Source organism: Halictus rubicundus, chromosome 4 (assembly GCF_050948215.1).
Source record: "Halictus rubicundus isolate RS-2024b chromosome 4, iyHalRubi1_principal, whole genome shotgun sequence".
Classification (NCBI taxonomy): Eukaryota; Metazoa; Arthropoda; class Insecta; order Hymenoptera; family Halictidae; genus Halictus; species Halictus rubicundus.
In genome coordinates, this window is record NC_135152.1 from 3095364 (window position 1) to 3111524 (window position 16161).

Genomic DNA, 16161 nt, shown 5'->3' on the forward strand with positions numbered 1-16161 from the left:
ACCTAGGCACCTCTGCTTCTTCATCAAACGATCAAACTATAGAACGTTCTCGTCGTGAAACTTTCAAATTTTTAACGTTGCGTTAAGAATTCCACTAAAATGTGGAAAGCGATAACGACGCGTCATTGTGATGAGCACTTTCGCGAACGATGCGGCGCGGCGGGTCACTACCTTGAGCTTAAAAAGTTCAAAGATTGCGCCGGCTTTTTCCGTGTTAGCGATCGAACGATACTACCGAAGTCGATTGTTCTCTAAATCGATTTACATTTATGATAGCGGACACCTGTAATTGCGTGTTGGCGATCACGTTACCATCGTTACGCGGTTACCTGTATTATTATGTCGGAAAGTCGGGTCATCGAGCATCGACCTGGATATCCGGCGATTGTAATCGGTAAGACGTGCGTCTGTTGCTCGTTCTCACGAGCCACGAGCGAAACACGACATTCGCGAAAATGCAGATCGCCTTACGTAAGGCACATTTCGTGCGCATCATTTCCAGAAAATTCAATGTAAAAAATTGTGTCAGGTCGCGACAAGTTGCGCAATACTTCGAACGAATTCGAGACCCGAATTGTTCGAAAACATGAAAAACCGTGTTCAAGTCGCTCCGAGAAAAAGAGGGAGAGAGAGAGAGCGCAAAGTAACTTTTACATTACATAAATCGAAGGAATTACTTAACAATGATCGACATTTCCTAGAAAACAAAGTTCATTTCACAAATCTCACAATTATCGAGATCTCACTGTTAATAGTGGACTACGCGCGCACACCAAAAGCGTGAAAAGCATTGTTTGTAAATGACGGTAATACTGCTCGGCAAATAACACCTAGGCGAGTGGGTCAAGGCGGAAATACTTCTACGTTTTCGATGACTCGACGCATCCGATATTTTTCCACTTTTTGATTTCATTACCAGTTATTTCTCTCCACGTGTAACGCGTACCAACGGTCGCGCGATTATGCGTGTCGATTCCATCAAGGCGACTTTCATCGAATATTTCCTTGCGCGGATTTTCTCATTCCGTTCGAAATGCATGATTTTTCCAGCTGCTTCTTGTCCTCCCGGTGTGTACAAACCTTAAACGACTATGCAGAACTTTCTCGGATCTATGTACGACTTTCTTCGACTATGCATCAATGAACAATGCGATCATATCAGGGGCTATCTCGTTCAGAGCTCTTGCACCTTAGTCTTACAACCACATTGACAGCGGATTTATAGAAGAACGATGTCTGCTCTGTCGAAGCTAAACGCTTTCCGTCTGGTTGGGGACTTTTCGCGAACGAGCCGGGGACGTCCGAGGAACCTTGACGAGTGGGAAGTTCCCAATTCCTGAAGGGCATGGGGAAAGTTTCTTCCCAAAATGGCAACTCGAAGAGTCATCCTTATCGAGGACTTTTTAGCGATATTGCCACTTAACCCATTTGCATCATTAGCGTATATTATTGCTAAATTTTCCTGGTCACTATGACCGGAGCGTATATATACGCTTAATTTTCGTGGTCACTATCATTATTCGTTAGCTAAAAAATAGAAATGGAGAGTGTTGTTGGAGATGAAAGTAGTAATTCTGATTTTTTCTTATAATGCTGAAATATAAAGCTCTTTTACTTGTAGTCATTTTTGTACTTAAATATAATAAAAAAAAAGTTTGGTGATAAAGGCCTTCTTTGCATATTTCCTTATGATGCAAATGGGTTGAACAAGTTACGCGCCAAACATCAACCCCAGAGGTTCTAATTAATGAAACCAAAACTAGACATTTAAAATGTATTATAGGGGATATTGTCTTAACCCTTTTGAATTCGAAAGACTCCAATAAAATTCGGTTTACCTGGATATCAAATAATAAAAATGAATTTCTAAACCAAGTCAAAAATCACTGTCAGTCATATGTGACTGACGCGGCAGTTAACGTGTTAAAGGAAAGATAGAATTTTCGCGTCGGAAAATTCCTTCTTCCCCTCGCTCAGAGTCCGCAAATGCGAAAAGTTCGAAGAAGCAGAGAAGCATTAATGCAATCTCGGATTGGAAACGGTTCGAATTTTGTTCTCGACGAGGCCGATTCATTAAGTATTCACTGGAAAGTTTCCAAGAGAAAGATGAAATCAAGGAAAAAATGGAAACTAGTGCAACATGTAAATACTTCCTTGCGTAAAACGCATATTGCACAGGAGTTGGTTGGCTTATCAAACGTAGGTAAGAAGATTGAAAGCTCACCTGCAGGATCGACGATGTAGTCCATGTAGAGCCTTGTTCGTCGACGACGTTCTTCTAAAAGAAGGTTTCAATCAAAAACATTCTGTGCGTTTTGGGAACTAAACCGCCTTGTTCATCAAGGTTCAATGGGATTGGCCGATTTCATCGTGTTAAACGCACGAGAGAAGAATCGGGAAATTCGGGGGACGAGGGAACGAAACGACAAACGAAAATGGGGGGGAATCTGGGAGCACGGCCACGAGCTCGATCGTGGGATAATTATCGATTCCAATAGAAACATGTCGCAGCTATTAATTAACGTCACGGACTTCTAAGTAGGGGTGACCGTAGAAAGGTCTGGTTATAAAAGGGATCGCGCTAAGTCGTTCGATCAGTCCGGTGGTGGTTCATCGAACAGAACTCATCGTATTAGTAGTGCAAAAGATAGGTGGGTGGCCGATCCTCGGTTCTCTTTTCTCATTGCTCTCGTGACCCGTGACCCGTGACACGATGCGACGCGACGCGACGCGCTGTGCTACCATCCCCGACGACTCTCCGTCCCCAGAACTCTCCGAAGTGCTTGTGAAACTACCAAGTGACATTACCGATCGAAAGTTCGTGATCGAATCGACTGATTTCGCTCGCTGCTAATCATCGACTTTTTTGCTAAATTTAATCTATTAACTGGAACGGTAGTAGACCAGGGTCAAACTGTTGTTCACTCTCGAGTCATAGTATATCACAGAAACTGTTTGCTACCACGTTTTACCTATCACGCGTTATCGGCCCCTATTCTTTTCGAGACCGAAACAACAGGAACCTAGGACGCGTCGATCGAGAGAACAAGGATCACGATGCGACATTCGCTTTGCTTACAGAAACGCGTAAAATATGTCTGCTGCTGGACCGGAAGTAGTCGTCGGATCGATCGCGGCCGCCTCGGCCACTGGTCTTTCCGCGACAACTGTTTTCCTGTCCCTTCTGATCCCTGCTGTCGTGCTCTACCTCATCTACTTCCGCATATCCAGACGTCACTTGGTCGAATTGGGCGAAAAATTGCCTGGTCCGCCCGCCTTGCCAATTCTTGGCAACGCTCTCGAGTTTCTCGGCAGTTCCGATGGTGAGTCGCCACCGAACTACAACGCTTTGCCTATCGGAAACCTTTAACACTTTTGTTAAATCTTCGAACTAACAGGAAGTTAACGCTTCGAAGAAGCACGACTCGAACGGTGGTGCGGTTTTTTCTTAAGAATTCTCGCGATCCACACAGAAACTAACAACGTTCTACATTTCTTATTTTATTTCTATTTTTTTCCGATTACTAGAAGAGCACGTGGAACTTTCAACTATCCAGTCGGATTCGTTATTTCGATCGAATGCGACCGTACAGAATTATCTTTAGAAAGTCTAAATCGCGATCTTCGACGTCCGCGATACAGCGAAGAAAGTCTCGCAAGAAGAAAGGCGTTTAACGATAACACCTCGGTTGAATCGGCGCAGCGGCGCGGTGTACGTTCGAAGTTACGTAAATCGAACAGAAGACAGAAACTATAACCGGTACCTCCTATTTTTCGCGATTGTCACAGCTATCTTCAACAAGGTCTACAGCAAGTCGTTCGAGTACAACGACGTGGTCAGGTTGTGGCTTGGACCGAAGTTGGTGGTTTTCTTGACAGACCCGAGGGACGTCGAGGTGATTCTCTCCAGTAACGTGTACATCGACAAATCTGCCGAGTACAGGTTCTTCAAGCCCTGGCTTGGAAACGGCCTTCTGATCTCTACCGGTAAGTTTCCTCTTGCCTACAAGCTTCCCCATAATTCCTCGCGGCCTCTACACTCTGCGCTCCACGCGAACATCGCTTCCGCTTCGAATCCCCTTTTCGTTTGTCGGACGTTTAGGATTAACGTGGCTGTCGTGATCGCGCGGCGTTTGCTATTACTCAACTTTCTAACGATGTTTGCCAGTCGTCTACGACCAATTTCTCCGTAAACCGTGAGGACTGCCTCGCAAAAGGAACACGGGGAATACAATGAAACGGTTCACCTATCTCGCCTCCCGAGTATAGACAACCCTTTCGAAACGAAGAACGCGAACATCAGCTTCCGCACGACAAAATCTGCCGAATCGCACGGTGACCCAGCGACATTAGACACCGGCTCTAGCGATCTGGTGCGCGCAACGTGTTATCGTTACTTTCTCGCCCGGTCGGGATAATCTTTTTTTCTCTACTTAATCGTCCACGTAACAGGGAGCGGCGACACGCGTAACCGCTGAAATAGGCACGCGACCATCGGTTGCCGCCAAACTTTCATCCTCCGTCCAGGTTCCCGAAGAACCGAGACGGATTCGTCGAGACGACGCACCCCCGTTCAAGATAATTAAAATAAGCTCTGTGTTTTAGGCAATTGCGTACAATCAAAGCTGAACCCAATTGAAAGGCATCGATGAGAATCCTCGGACGCGGCGATTCGGTACTTTACAGCGCTACTGTATTTTCTTACTCGTACGGTTTTTATTCGAGAAACGGCGCAACAACTCTCGTCGACGGTGCAGTCGGTCTCGGGAAATTCGCATCGTAAACCAGCATCAGCCGGTCGCGAATCGCCGGTTACTTAATAAACGATCCGTCCCCTTCTTTCGCATAACCGCGTCGGTTGACTTTTTCTCCCCTTTTCTCTCTCTCTCGCAGGAAGTGCGTTTTCTCCTGCGTGTCTCCTCGGTCATTCGAACGACGCGTGATCTACCGTTTAACGGGAGAGCCCGACACGGCTCCCTACCCTCCGTGCCGTATCGCCGTAACTTTTGCGTTCGCGGAACTTCGTCAATATTCTAATTTCTTCGTCGCATAATGTCTCTTTCTTAAGTTGAAGAAAGTACGTTAGGTAGCCGATTTTTCGACGCAAGGGTTAATCGGAAGGGACATTGAATTGCAGGTCCTAAATGGCGTGCCCACCGCAAACTGATCGCCCCGACTTTCCACTTGAACGTCCTCAAGAGCTTCATCGACCTGTTCAACGCAAACTCGCGCGCGGTCGTCGAGAAGATGCGTCAAGAGGGTAACAAGGAGTTCGACTGCCACAATTACATGTCCGAGCTGACTGTTGAGATCCTGCTGGAAACCGCGATGGGCGTCTCGAAGAGCACCCAGGACAAAAGCGGTTTCGAGTACGCGATGGCCGTGATGAAGTACGTATTTCTGTTTCTCCTGACGGCTTACGCAAACGCTTTCTTCCTTCGGAGAAAGTCGGTTCGTTAATAGTTCGCGTGGCCGAGTATGATACACCGCGTATACACCTAACGGTGTTGCGTAAGAACTAGAACACGCGACGCGGCGGATGCATTTCTGCGCCCGTTCGAAACAGCGACCGTTTCGAGGTGCAATCATACGGTGAAAACGTAACGAGCAGGCGTGTCATACTTATTAATCAAAAGATGATCGTCCTGCTTCACCTGCTCGCCGCGTTTCCACCCGTAAGACCCGCCGGGAAGCGAATTAATCGATCGATTTGACCGCGACCGCAGAATGTGCGACATCCTTCATCTGCGACACACCAAGGTTTGGCTCAGGCCGGACTGGCTGTTCAACCTGACCAAATACGGCAAGGACCAGATCAAACTGCTCGAGATCATCCACGGTTTGACCAAGAAGGTGATCCAACGTAAGAAAGAGGAGTTCAAGAGCGGCAAGCGCAATCTGATCGACACAAGCTCGCAGAAGGTCAGTGGACCGGACGCGATCCTGTAGGAGTATGGCGGTAGAACCGTTTTATCGAAGACTAACGAGAATTCGTAACGCTTTGCAGGCCGGCAGCACGATCGCCGTCGAGGGTGTCTCGTTTGGTCAGTCGGTCGGCTTGAAGGACGACTTGGACGTCGACGACGATGTCGGCGAGAAGAAGAGGCAGGCTTTCCTCGACCTCCTGATGGAGGCTGGGCAAAGTGGCGTGGTGCTCACCGAGCAAGAGGTTAAGGAACAAGTGGACACCATCATGTTCGAGGTGAGTCCGCGCTGATCGATGGATCCCGTAAAAGGAAACGGGGAGAAGTGAACGAGCGTCTTTCGTTTAGGGACACGACACCACCGCTGCCGGATCCAGCTTCTTCCTCTCGATGATGGGCTGCCATCCAGAGATCCAAGAGAAAGTGATCCAGGAGCTGGACGAGATCTTCGGCGACAGCGACAGGCCGGCCACCTTCCAGGACACTTTGGAAATGAAGTACCTCGAGCGTTGCCTTCTGGAAACACTTCGCATGTACCCACCTGTGCCCATCATTGCCCGCGAGATCAAGACAGATCTGAAACTCGGTTGGTATCGCGGTCGAACTGGAACGACAGTTTGTATTATATATACATGATAGATACTGGTATATCGAAACATTCCTATTTGCGATTTCAGCATCCGGAGACTTCGTCGTGCCAGGTGGCTGCACAGTTGTGGTCGGCACGATCAGGTTGCACCGTCAGGCGTCTATCTACCCGAACCCGGACACCTTCAACCCCGACAACTTCCTGCCGGAGAAAACGGCGAACCGCCACTACTACGCGTTCGTTCCGTTCTCCGCCGGACCACGATCCTGCGTCGGACGGAAATACGCGATGCTCAAGCTGAAGATCGTCCTCTCGACCATCATGAGAAACTTCCGCGTCAGGTCCGACCTGAAGGAGTCCGACTTCAAGCTACAGGCCGACATCATCCTGAAGAGAGCCGAAGGATTCAAGATCAAACTCGAACCGAGGAAAACGGTAGCCGCGACCGCATAAAAGTCTTAGAGAAATTTTATAGGAAGCGCTACTATTATTATTTTTTTTTTATTAATATTATTATTATTATTATTATTATTATTATTAATGGTTATGACAAATTCAGAGAAAAAATTGTTGGAAACGAAAGATGTACAGTAATAATAGAGACCAGTAGGAACATCTTGATAGAAAATGGGAAGGCGATTGCAGTTTTCCCTTTCGTGTCGTAGGATTGTATGTAAATGTTGTAAGTATATTCCCCAAGATTATTAAACGTTTAATAACTCGTGCAATAAATTATGCAAGCTTCCAGCTGCGAAATCTATATTGCGAAATCGCTTTACTACCCGCCACCACCTCGGTTGTTTCAATAGCATGGTTATATTTCCGATGTTACACATATTGAGATCCGGCAGAACACTGTTTTACGAAGCAGTTGAACCTTGAACTACCAATACCTCTGTTCCAGTTCAAAAATATTTATAAAGATAATAATTTAGTACCTATGTCGCATCGTTCGTAGATTCGCGATAAGGTAGAGAGACTACATTACCATTAGTATTCCTGATTTCTCAACATTTTCCATTTTTCGAAAAGTGAGAAATAAGACTATATTTCTCGATAATTCTCGAGACATATATTGGGAAACTTTTACCAAACTTTTATAAAGTGAAACATTACGCTTTTGTTTTGAAATGACTTCTTAAGAAGCATATTGCGTCTAATGTAGAATCAAACAATCTACTTCTTTTTTTTGTAACAAAATTTGTTGCCGTAGAAAAATTTCTTTCATTTTATGTGGATGTTGGCTTTATCCTATACAGAACATCCAAAAGTTGCTGAAGATTGGGTGTCTTTTTCTCAGTGGACTCAAAAATTTGGAATTCCTTTGTTAGAGTCCGGAATTTATTTTCTTCTGCCGCTAAACTCTTGACACTAAATTCTTGAAGGCTATCTGCAATTTCTAATTCTAACTGTTTTTCCAGTGATAGTTCCTCATTCTGAGAATCTGAAAGTTTTTCACTATTTTCATAAGAATCATTCTCATATTTTCCAAAAAGTCTGCTTAGAAATTGTTTTGCCATTTTATACATATCTGCCTTGGATGTTAAATAAAAAAATATATCTTCTGAATCTTTTTGTAGAGACTCAACAAGATACAATAATCTTGTCCCTTCTTTTAGATATTTCTTGTTTAATAACAAGAAGAAACTCATTACTCAATTCAGTATTCAGTTTTTCTAAAGCTTTAAATAAGAATTTAAGAGAATTTAAGAATTTCCATGTTATAAAATAAATGAGATTCATAAGAATTTTCCTAGATTTAAATTTCTCGAGAAATGAAAATGATCAATTATAAAATTTCTCGAGAAATTCTCGAGAAAGGATTCTCGAGAAGGGACACTAATTACCATCAAAAAATGGTTTTGTGTGTCTCAACTTTTCGTCCTTATATAAGAATATTTTATCGCTGGTAAAGGACTCATTCGAAAGAGGAAGGTTCAATATAGTGCGCGCTGGTCGATGACTTTTCGATGAGTTTTCATATTAGCTATATATTGTCTCGATTCTCTGCGAAATAAAGCCAAAAACTTGAAGCACGTTTCTGGCGACAGAATTCATAATATCGATAATACAGAGCAAAAAATGTGGCAAGTTTAGTCACAGTTTTAGTCTGAAGGCTGTGAAAGGAAATTATTAATTCAAAAGTTACGTGCCTATCCCGGGCCATCAACGTACAAGCTAAGTATGTGAAACGTTGGTGATGCATGTATCGATAGAAGGCACTGACAGTATCGTTCGGAACTAACACAGACGACACGTCAACGTAAAACAAACGTCTGATAGCAAACCACATTCGTAGAAGTATTACTTGAAAAACAATTACAAAAAAAGAAGGAAAGTGTACTCGATATTTACCTACTTCAATCGTCGCGTCATTCGACAGGTTCAGCAAGATGGCCGCTCGGAACCGTCAATTCACGAAGTACGATGTCGTGGAAGTTCTGAAAAAAGACGATTACAATGAATGGTCGAGCAATTCGAGCAGCAGAAAAAGCGCACGCATCGTATACCCACCGGAACTGAAAACTCTACCCCAAGCAGAATGCCACGAAATGAAGAAGGTTATGGCTGAATTGAAGGCCGCGTTGCCGGATTTAAGTCCCGCCCAAGTCAGAAGGTCCTCGTCCCTCTACTGCTAAAACTCTGCTAGAACTGACCAATTACCGAAGAGTTTGCGACAATAATTTAACTCTATACATCTCGAAACTCTTCCGATAGTTTCTCCGTCCCTTTCGTCAAACTTTTGGGGGATAAAGTTGACCTGATAAATTCGTTTACAATTTACCGAACAGATTCCGCATACCGTATCATGAAGCGATTATGCTCGAGCTCGAGGAGCACGACTATCAGGACGCGGTCCATCAGATGAAAGAGCTGTTGGATCTCGACGAAAAAATTTCTGAGTCTTCGGCGGGCGCGCTGCTATGGAAGAAACCATCTTTAAGAGATCAAAAGGACTTCATAGATCGGCTGCAGGAAGGGCTGATCGCGTTCGAGAAGGCGACAAGGAGGGGTACATTGTCCTTCGTTGAAATTACCCGAGACTATCGTGCGTAGACTATAATTACATTTTGGTGTCGATTTTCAGGCGATTTTGTAACTCGAGCAATATCGCTCTTGGACACTGCGCTGTTCTTCCAGAGAAAAACTTGGGAATGGTGGTGGATTGCTGAGCGTCTCTACTTTGCAGCCATTTCGGCTGCGGAACTCATCGGAGATGATGATTGTCGGACGATCACCCTGATTCGATATCTATACGGTCGATTTCTCTTTCACGAACGTTAGTAGCACGTCCTTTGGCCAAATACAGACCTCTAAATTCTTGAAAATGTAGAAGACAAAGAATGACAAACGATTCGGGATTAGTGCAGAATCCAAGAGAAGCCTTGAAATACCTGAACGAGGCGCGCGAAGCTTCCGAGAAGAAAACGTGGAACGCCTCGAAGAAGCTCGGCGAGAAACAAGGCTCGATCTTCAGGGAGTGCAACATCCTCCTGTACAAAGCCCTACTGATCCTCGCGAGAATGGATCGGCCGAAGGATCCCAACGCAGCACTGAAATTCTGTCTGGAAGCCCTCGAGAGGGCAACCGATGGTAGATCCCGTTGAATCTCTCGATATTTCGAATGCGAGAGATAGCCCGATGATTAATCGAATACTAAAACTCAGCTGGAGACACGGAATACCTGAACGAGACGCTGCACGAGCTCGGGAAATGTTACATGGCGGTGAACGACGTGAAGCGCGCGTTGAACACCTTCTCGAAGCTGCTGGCTTTGGCGAAAAGGGCTTCTGACCCCGAAGGTGTTTGCAACGCGCATACGGAACTGGCGTTCGCTTATAAGGTAAATCAGGGTGTAAATGTCGTCCAAATGATCCAATACTACTCTTTCTACAGCAGCCCGAATACCGTTAAGATGTCGTGGCGACGCGAATTGGAACGATAAGTCGTAGGTTTCCTAGAGCCACGGCTAAATGACAAAGGGTATACAGTATACAGTGAATTCTCGTTACCAGTCAGTTGCGCCGTTCTGGTGACTGACTCTTAGACGAAATCTGAGGTAGTCGCCGAGCATCGCATTTGAAATACACAGGATACCTAAGAGTCATATCCGTCTACAAGTCGTACAACCCTATGACTACTAAGCGACAGTGACAAGAAGACTGAGAAAATGTCTTTCTCCAGGTTCAGCCTCTCACCGCGGTGGTGTGGGTAGTTCCACTGACTCCAAATTGTAAGGTTGCCACTGACTCGTAATGAGAATTCACTGCAGCTGGACAAGGAGGTCAAAAGTGCCCCTAAACCAAATTGAATTTGCAATAGCCCATTCGACACAGCGTGTAGTAATGGCAATGAGTTTCTGCCACAGGGCGCCCGAAAATTACCTGCTTTTGATTTTTTCAACTATGCGCCCGCACTTTGAAAAATCTGAAAAATTGAATTTCGTTTAGGGGCACTCTTGGCCTCCTTATCCGGCTACCTTTAGATTAGAATCGTGAAACACGAGTACAGTGATGGCTTCACAGCTGCAAAGCTTTCATAGCTACGACATCTTCTGCTTCGAACAAGTCGTTGAAGATGCACGAGACACTTTCTAGAGCCGTGATCCCCATCTCTCGAGTCGATTGCAGCTCTGGAGCCGATTGCTGCGATGCGAAGCCGAGTACAATGGCGCTTTTAACTTACCGGAAATTGTGGATTTTGAAAGTGCTGATTCGACAAAAGGCAAGGGTCCCGAGTTCTATTCTAAATAGAAACGATTTACGTGACGCAGCAACTGGACGACAACGCTCACACGGAGACTCACTTGCGGATGCTACGAGAGACCGCCGAGGAAATGAAGCTCTTCGAGAAGCTCGCCGACGCGCATTACTACACGGGGGAGCACTATTTGAGCCAGGTATACGAGCGAATCAATAACACGAAAAGTTGCTATACTAGCTAGCTTATTTAGAAAAAAAAGCGTACAATCGTACAAAAACATAGAGGGAAAAACGAAAATATAGAGGCAACAAACATTTCAGACTAAACTGTATGAAACATAAAGGTTGACCCTCGGTAGGCGACGGACGTTTTCGTCGACGTCGACGCTTTCAAGTAGTCGGGGTTCGTGTTGACCCGGCCGTCGCCGTCCGAAGGTCGATCAATCAACCCTTCGGCTCCACGGTCCTCTTGGCTCACCGGTTCGATTGCACGATACGCTTTCGTTGCACGCAAATAAATTGTTATCCTCGACAAACATTGACTGAATGTCGTCAGTCTGTTCGACCTCCTCTAATTTAACGGAAGCAGGTCCGAAGTGTAAAAAATATTCCTCGAATCGAAGTATGTACATATATGTAGATCGGTGAACAAGTGCGAGGCAACGTCGAACCGAAAAAGAGTTTCGACAACTAAATCAACGGTGTGTACAATGCTACATGCGAAACAAAAAATTAACGAAAACCTAGCAATCTAACAAATCGGGTCCGTAAGAGTTACTGTTCCTCGGGACAAGTTGCAACGATTTATTTCAAATAATTGCATTTTTTTAAATATGTATATATCTATATATATTTATATAACCGTTTAACGCGTTAACTACCGGTGGGTACTTTTTTTAATACAATACAGGCATCGAGGATCCCTATTACTAGGCTTCCGGTAGGTAAAGCGTTAACCGTTGATTGTTTTGTCGATAAATAAAATTGATATACCTTCGCGGAAATGACTTGTAACTCAATAGTTCGAGTAACTTAATAATACATCTGCGTGTGTGTGTTCGATCAGGCCAAGCTGGATGTGTCTACCGTTCACTTGGAGGACGCTTTAAGACTGTACAATGACCTCGGCTTGTCCGACGAAGCCGACCGAGCCAGATGCGTCGCGGGAATCTCGAAGGGTACCTAGAGCAATTCGAAAACCGAGCCGCTCCGATGACACGGCGCTCAAACTACCGGTTCTTTCGTCTTCCAATCGATGAGGGATCGTGAAGCCTCCACGAAGACCACTTTCCGCCGAAAATCTACCGCCGTGTACCGTCCCTCGCACACTATAATCACAACCGAGTTAGATCGAAATAGATTCATCGGTCGGTACGAGTGCTCGATTGGTTTGGCGTTAAGCGAATTCATTTGTTCCGCGAAACGACCACGGTGTTACTGTGGTGTTCGACGCGACGAGCACTTCGAGAACCGACGAATCCCAGGCGAGTCGGTCGCGTTCCGCGAGACACCGGGTCGCTTAGAAATACTCTTAGAGCTACTCTTTATTCTATTTTACAGATGAACAATATTATTAATATCGGTGCGACACGAGGACCACACGCATCGTGCGGTGGGGCTACAGAACTATGCTTACAACGTACAAATAGATATTAGGAATACAATCTTTGTCTCTTTCCCTCAGTTTTCGCGTTGCCTAGCTATCTTCCCGAGATAAAATCGAAAGACCCGGACATCGCCATCCGCGTCGTGCAGAGAAAACGGCTGCGTGCACATACATAGAGGAGCATCAACGATTCTGCTCCGTGCTCTGTCTTCTCGCGATTCGCCAGATCTACGTAACTATTTTAATCGAACTAATTATCAAGTGATTACAGTCGAACGAAATGTCGCATGGCTAAAAGTAAAGTTAATCGTACAGCAGTTCATTTTTTTTCTTTTTTTTTTTCGAACGTTGTTTCCCCTTAAAAACATAAAACGGTCAATGAGAAAGGAGTATCCGGTCGCTCGTCGCGCGAGAAGGACAACCCTTCACGTTGTTCCGTGATCGATTATTGAGAAAGAAAAAACCGCGTTCATGTGTTTTCTTCGTGCGCGGATCGCTTCCCGATACTCGTACACTATGATATCGCGTAATTATTAGACTGTAGACGCTCATTCGAATTTACTGAATCAAAATAATACGAAACCAGGGGTAAACTACGTCAGGAAATTATTCGTTTATTGCGTTTCACAGCTTGGCTGCGGAACTTTGTACATTCATGGCATTCGCGAATTTGTGAAGTAGAAGTAAATGTTCGAAAAATATCAGTGTCAACATTGTTTTATGTTCCATTTGGTAAAATTTGTTTTCCTTGAACTAATACAATATTGCACAGGGATCCACCGAGTCTGACTACAACCGCACAGAATCTACAGTCTAGTAATTATTTATCTTATTCTATATTCTGTTATCTTAATATATATTCCGTGTTGGCGAATAAATTTGTTCATTAAAAAACGGAGAATGAAGAACGTAAAGTTGTAGGAAAGATCTAGGTGTAACGATCGCGAGTAACAAGAGAAAGAAAGATAATTTCATGGTTCGAGCCTAATAGTTCGCACACCTCTGTGTATCCGCAGGTCAAGAGAGAATCGAAGAGTACTGGGATCTGCTTCTGCGGTGTGGCGCGCACGAGAAACTCGCGACCCTCAAGGTCTGCCGATGGAAAAGCCTGAGGGAGCCGTTTTGGATCGAGAAGACACTTGGTAACTATGAAAAGAGCCAGCTCGATTCATCAGTTGCGCGTTTCTTTGGTTCCGCGTCGAAATCTCGCAAACCGGTTTCGAATTTAATTTTTCAAAATTCTCGGGTGCTCCGATTTGCCGTGGCGAACTACCGATGTGTAGAATTTCATTGACCCGCCGAGAATCACATTAAACTTTGAATTGGTATCCGTTTCTCCTGACTTGGTCCCACATCTTCCAATCCCCTCTCGTCATTTTTAAAACTTCCCTTCTTACCGGAAACGTAAAAAGAGGGTTATTCGAGCGACCAATCGATTGGACTTCAAGCTGACAAATTTTATCCACGGTAATCTTGAAAAATTCAATCGAAGATAAAGAAACTGATCCGACTGAAATCTTAACGTCCTCCAGGTCGAAAGATCTAGGCTAGATGCAGTCCAGACGGTTTTTGACGCGATCGAAAAGAAACGCGACCGTACCCTACGCCATTCCGTCGATCGGATCCACGAAATGGATCGCAGGACTCTTTTCTTCTACTTCTCAGTGATGCGCAGACATGCTGCATACATTGCGGTACAGCATGATCGCCGTTCCTCGTCGCGAATCCTTCGTTCTATGTATTCTTGCTCTATGTACAGCTGATCTCAATGTCTCCTTAGTCCGTTTAGAGATTTATTCTTTATTCTTATCGATAGTACGTATGCGTAAATACACACAAACATGCTGACTGTTGTTGCAATGGCCAGACCTTGGTTCGATCGTTGATTTAACATTACTGAAAATACCGGGCTCGCGTGGAACGGTAATACAATTCCATTGATAGACTTTTTCGAGTCTACAATTGGTTCGTCTGCTTCGTCTTTGTCGATAACGAACGCAACGAAACATAAAAATCGGATCACGAATCTCTGCAGACGATTCGACCCGTCGTACATGCACACGCAACTCCCGATTTAGAAAGCGTCCTTCGGTTTCAGAAGAAAAGTCGGACTCGGACATCCGGTACGAATCTTCGGCAGAGACGATCTCGTCGTTATCGTTAACGTCATCGCCATCGTCATCGTCGCAGATCCTCAACGATAACAGTCGAGGAGAGGCGCGGCCCTGAAAGATCGACACGCATTACACCTGAACTTCGCAGGTTTGCGTTAGGTGGGTAAGCTCGCGCGAAATTTCAGAATTTTTAGATCAAAATTGTATCCACAGTCAGAGCTAGGTAGAAATCCGAAAATTCGTGAACCGGTACAGGGAACAATAAGAGACACAAAGATTTGTGGCAAGCTCGGTTTGGCCGCTCTTATACCTGTGCTGAGAACAAAAGATCGCGAAACAACGGAACTACCCGACACTCTCCGAGCCAATCGACTTTAAAACTTGTCCCATAATCTGATAAATAAATCTTTCTATCTCTCGTCACTTGGAATTTTAATCGATCATATCTATTACGAAAAGTTTAGTCATCCTCTGAGGACAAATGTTTTTAGCTTTTAAGGACTTGCAAATAAATAATTAAAATACTAAAGTAACAAAAGTTCCATATTTTTTTTCCAATATTAAACATTTGTACATAAATTTTGTTCCTCACACCACAGGTGAAATCAGGTCTTACCTAGCTCTGAACCTCGTCACAGATTAATCGTGTAATATCAAAGTGTCTCTCTTGAGAGGCTCGAATAACTCTTCAAGGCTACATTGCACGCAAACAACTGTACACTTCTCAAACATTTTCTAATGAACATACAAGAATATACAAACACTCATATTTGGAGACCACGCATATATCATCTTGAGAATCGTTCACTCGAATAAAACATTGTTGGACAAATTATTCACACAGAATACTGACGTTGAAATTCCTGTCTCAATGGCTCCTCAAATGATTAAACTGGTGAGATATCGTCCAACAGAAGAGAATATATATTAAACACAGTCTACTTGGAATTCAATTAATCTCAAATACAAATACAATCAAAAGACTTCGTCACGTTATGTAAATTTTGGCAACTAGTCCATCCTTCAAGGTAAACCCGAATACCTTCTTTTACCGGGCTACAGTGTATTGAAACTTTGATTTGTCTCGAATGGCTTCCTTGCAAACAAAACAGCAAACTCCAACTGGTGGTTAAACTCAGGTTATTACATATATTGACCGTGTATGCGAGACCAACTAATATTGTTCATAAAAATCGTATAAAATTACTCTGTACGAACGAGGAAT

The 16161-nt window shown here is 44.4% G+C and overlaps 2 protein-coding genes and 1 long non-coding RNA gene across 3 annotated transcripts; 2 read left to right on the plus strand and 1 right to left on the minus strand.

Annotated features, from left to right (window-relative positions):
• Window positions 1-2529: 2529 nt before the first annotated feature.
• Window positions 2530-7273, plus strand: Cyp4g15 (Cytochrome P450 4g15). The gene is made up of 8 exons (XM_076786316.1): window positions 2530-2651; window positions 3082-3323; window positions 3790-3987; window positions 5138-5390; window positions 5727-5922; window positions 6008-6202; window positions 6273-6510; window positions 6602-7273. The coding sequence occupies exons 2-8, from the start codon at window positions 3095-3097 to the stop codon at window positions 6964-6966; spliced, it is 1674 nt and encodes a 557-aa protein (XP_076642431.1). The 5' UTR covers window positions 2530-2651; window positions 3082-3094; the 3' UTR covers window positions 6967-7273.
• Window positions 7001-8445, minus strand: LOC143353190 (uncharacterized). The gene is made up of 2 exons (XR_013082088.1): window positions 8352-8445; window positions 7001-7492 (listed from the first exon to the last, which is right to left on the minus strand). It is a non-coding gene; the product is annotated as an uncharacterized LOC143353190 (long non-coding RNA).
• A 461-nt stretch (window positions 8446-8906) lies between these two features.
• On the plus strand, window positions 8907-15051 carry LOC143353840 (uncharacterized). Its single transcript, XM_076787447.1, has 9 exons — window positions 8907-9130; window positions 9306-9526; window positions 9602-9793; window positions 9880-10107; window positions 10182-10357; window positions 11288-11413; window positions 12283-12394; window positions 13839-13964; window positions 14921-15051. Exons 1-9 carry the CDS (start codon window positions 8907-8909, stop codon window positions 15049-15051), a joined length of 1536 nt encoding a protein of 511 aa, XP_076643562.1.
• Window positions 15052-16161: the final 1110 nt, after the last annotated feature.

Excerpts from the sequence above, each read along its gene's own strand:
- Cyp4g15 (XM_076786316.1), top strand. The coding sequence starts at position 3,095 with ATGTCTGCTGCTGGACCGGAAGTAGTCGTCGGATCGATCGCGGCCGCC. Across the intron at positions 3,324-3,789 it reads GTTTCTCGGCAGTTCCGATG|CTATCTTCAACAAGGTCTAC; the intron begins GTGAGTCGCCAC and ends CGATTGTCACAG. Across the intron at positions 6,203-6,272 it reads TGGACACCATCATGTTCGAG|GGACACGACACCACCGCTGC; the intron begins GTGAGTCCGCGC and ends TCTTTCGTTTAG.
- LOC143353840 (XM_076787447.1), top strand. The coding sequence starts at position 8,907 with ATGGCCGCTCGGAACCGTCAATTCACGAAGTACGATGTCGTGGAAGTT. Across the intron at positions 10,108-10,181 it reads CCTCGAGAGGGCAACCGATG|CTGGAGACACGGAATACCTG; the intron begins GTAGATCCCGTT and ends ACTAAAACTCAG. Across the intron at positions 13,965-14,920 it reads TTGGATCGAGAAGACACTTG|AAGAAAAGTCGGACTCGGAC; the intron begins GTAACTATGAAA and ends CTTCGGTTTCAG.